This window comes from Trypanosoma cruzi, genomic scaffold (assembly GCF_000209065.1).
Source record: "Trypanosoma cruzi strain CL Brener 1047053516763 genomic scaffold, whole genome shotgun sequence".
Taxonomy (NCBI): domain Eukaryota; phylum Euglenozoa; class Kinetoplastea; order Trypanosomatida; family Trypanosomatidae; genus Trypanosoma; species Trypanosoma cruzi.
The window spans coordinates 214,553-216,076 of record NW_001849543.1 but is presented as its reverse complement, the minus strand read 5'-3'; the positions used below and the strand labels follow the sequence as shown (position 1 = coordinate 216,076).

At 58.0% G+C, this 1,524-nt stretch overlaps 1 protein-coding gene across 1 annotated transcript, besides 1 other annotated feature; it reads right to left on the bottom strand.

The window, feature by feature from the left end:
* Tc00.1047053510485.9 (dispersed gene family protein 1 (DGF-1), putative) lies at positions 1-1,524 on the bottom strand (the record flags this gene model as incomplete). The annotated part of the gene is made up of 1 exon (XM_797268.1): positions 1-1,524. A coding segment is annotated over one exon (1,524 nt), but the record flags the coding sequence as incomplete, so codon positions are not given.
* Positions 1-1,524: a sequence feature (areas not merged during assembly with more than two copies in the genome that could not be assigned to a particular haplotype).

The window sequence follows — 1,524 nt, the reverse complement described above, 5'->3', positions numbered from 1 at the left end:
AGCACGAGCCGCGGTCCACCGACTCCGTCCCGGGCATGTAGCACGCCGCGTCGTCGTTGCACGTGCCACACCTGAAAACCACCACGTCCTCCGGAAACACGCCGTCGTACGACACCTCCTCATCGTCCTGCAGGTTGCATCCAACCACAAACCGCGCGGGTGACGTCAAGATAGTGCTCCGTGGAAGAAGCATGGCAAAGACAGTGTTTCCGCCCACCTGACGGTTGTGTGAAAGCACCACGGTGGTGCCGCTGCCCGACAGCTGAATTTTGTACTGGGGATACAGAATAGATAATACTGAGGCTGCACCCACGCTGTTGCCCTCCACACGCCACTGCGCACCTCCCTCGAGGGTCACCGAGCCAGACAAATGCAACAGCGCGGGATCAAAAGTTTCCGTCCCGCCAACGAAGGTGCAGTCCGCCACTCGCAGCAGCCCCGCGGAGCTCACGGTGTTATCCCCAAAAAGAATAACGCCATTGACCGCGCTCATCGTGTTGTTCTCCACGTCAATGAAGCCGCCGTTCCTCACATCAACAGCGTAAACGTAAACAGATGATTCCACACCGTCATCATCCTTCGTTGCGCTCAGCGTATTTCCTTTCAAAATAATCCCGCCACCATCAACAACAACAGCAGCGGAGAAATAAATTGCGTACCAGCTCCCCTCGATGTAGTTGTCGAGCAGCAGCAGCGTCATATTCGCACTGAGAGTAAACTTCACAAATAAAATGGCATGGCCCGACATCGTCACAATCGTACTGCCCACCACCAGTATTTGGGAGCTCACGCCAAAATCACCCTGAAACACCAACACTCCGGAATCCATCATCGAGGAGACCACGCTCACGTGCACGCGCGCACCACTACCCTTGATCAACAGGCCCACAAGGACGCAATGTAACAGCGTGATGTTGAGTGTCTGTTGTGGTGCGTCGAAGCTCCACAGGTCCAGCACAATCGCGGCGGTGAAGGTCACGTTGACGAAGCACAGACCACGCACACCGGGATCAGGATAGTCCACGGAGCCGATCCTGCCACCGTGCACGCAGCGGACCTCCGTGTCGTCCGCTTCGGGGAGCGGGAGCGGCCCAAGGCCGTCCGGAACAGCAGCTGGCAGACACGTGTCACCGTAGCCGCCAGCAGCGCATACACACTCACAGCCGCTGATGCTGCTCGTCCTCGCTGCGAAGCACACGGCGTCCACGGTGCACGCGCCACAGTCCAGCACCGTCACGGGCGTCCCAATATTGAGCTCTTCTCCGTAATCCGTCACAGGAGAGCCCCTTGCCTCGTTGCACACGCCGTAGATGATCGGGTGCGAGTCGGATGGTGGTGACCAGTTGCTTGTCATACTTACAATGGTTGACGAGTACGAGCCATACGTGAAGTTGTTGCCAAGTATCGACCAAACACTCCGATCGCGGAACGCAACGCCGTTCTCGTTGGCCACGTACACAACGTAGGCGGTTCGGAACTCGTTGTCGTGGTGCACCAGCCAGCTGCCGTCAGCCACGGTCAGCG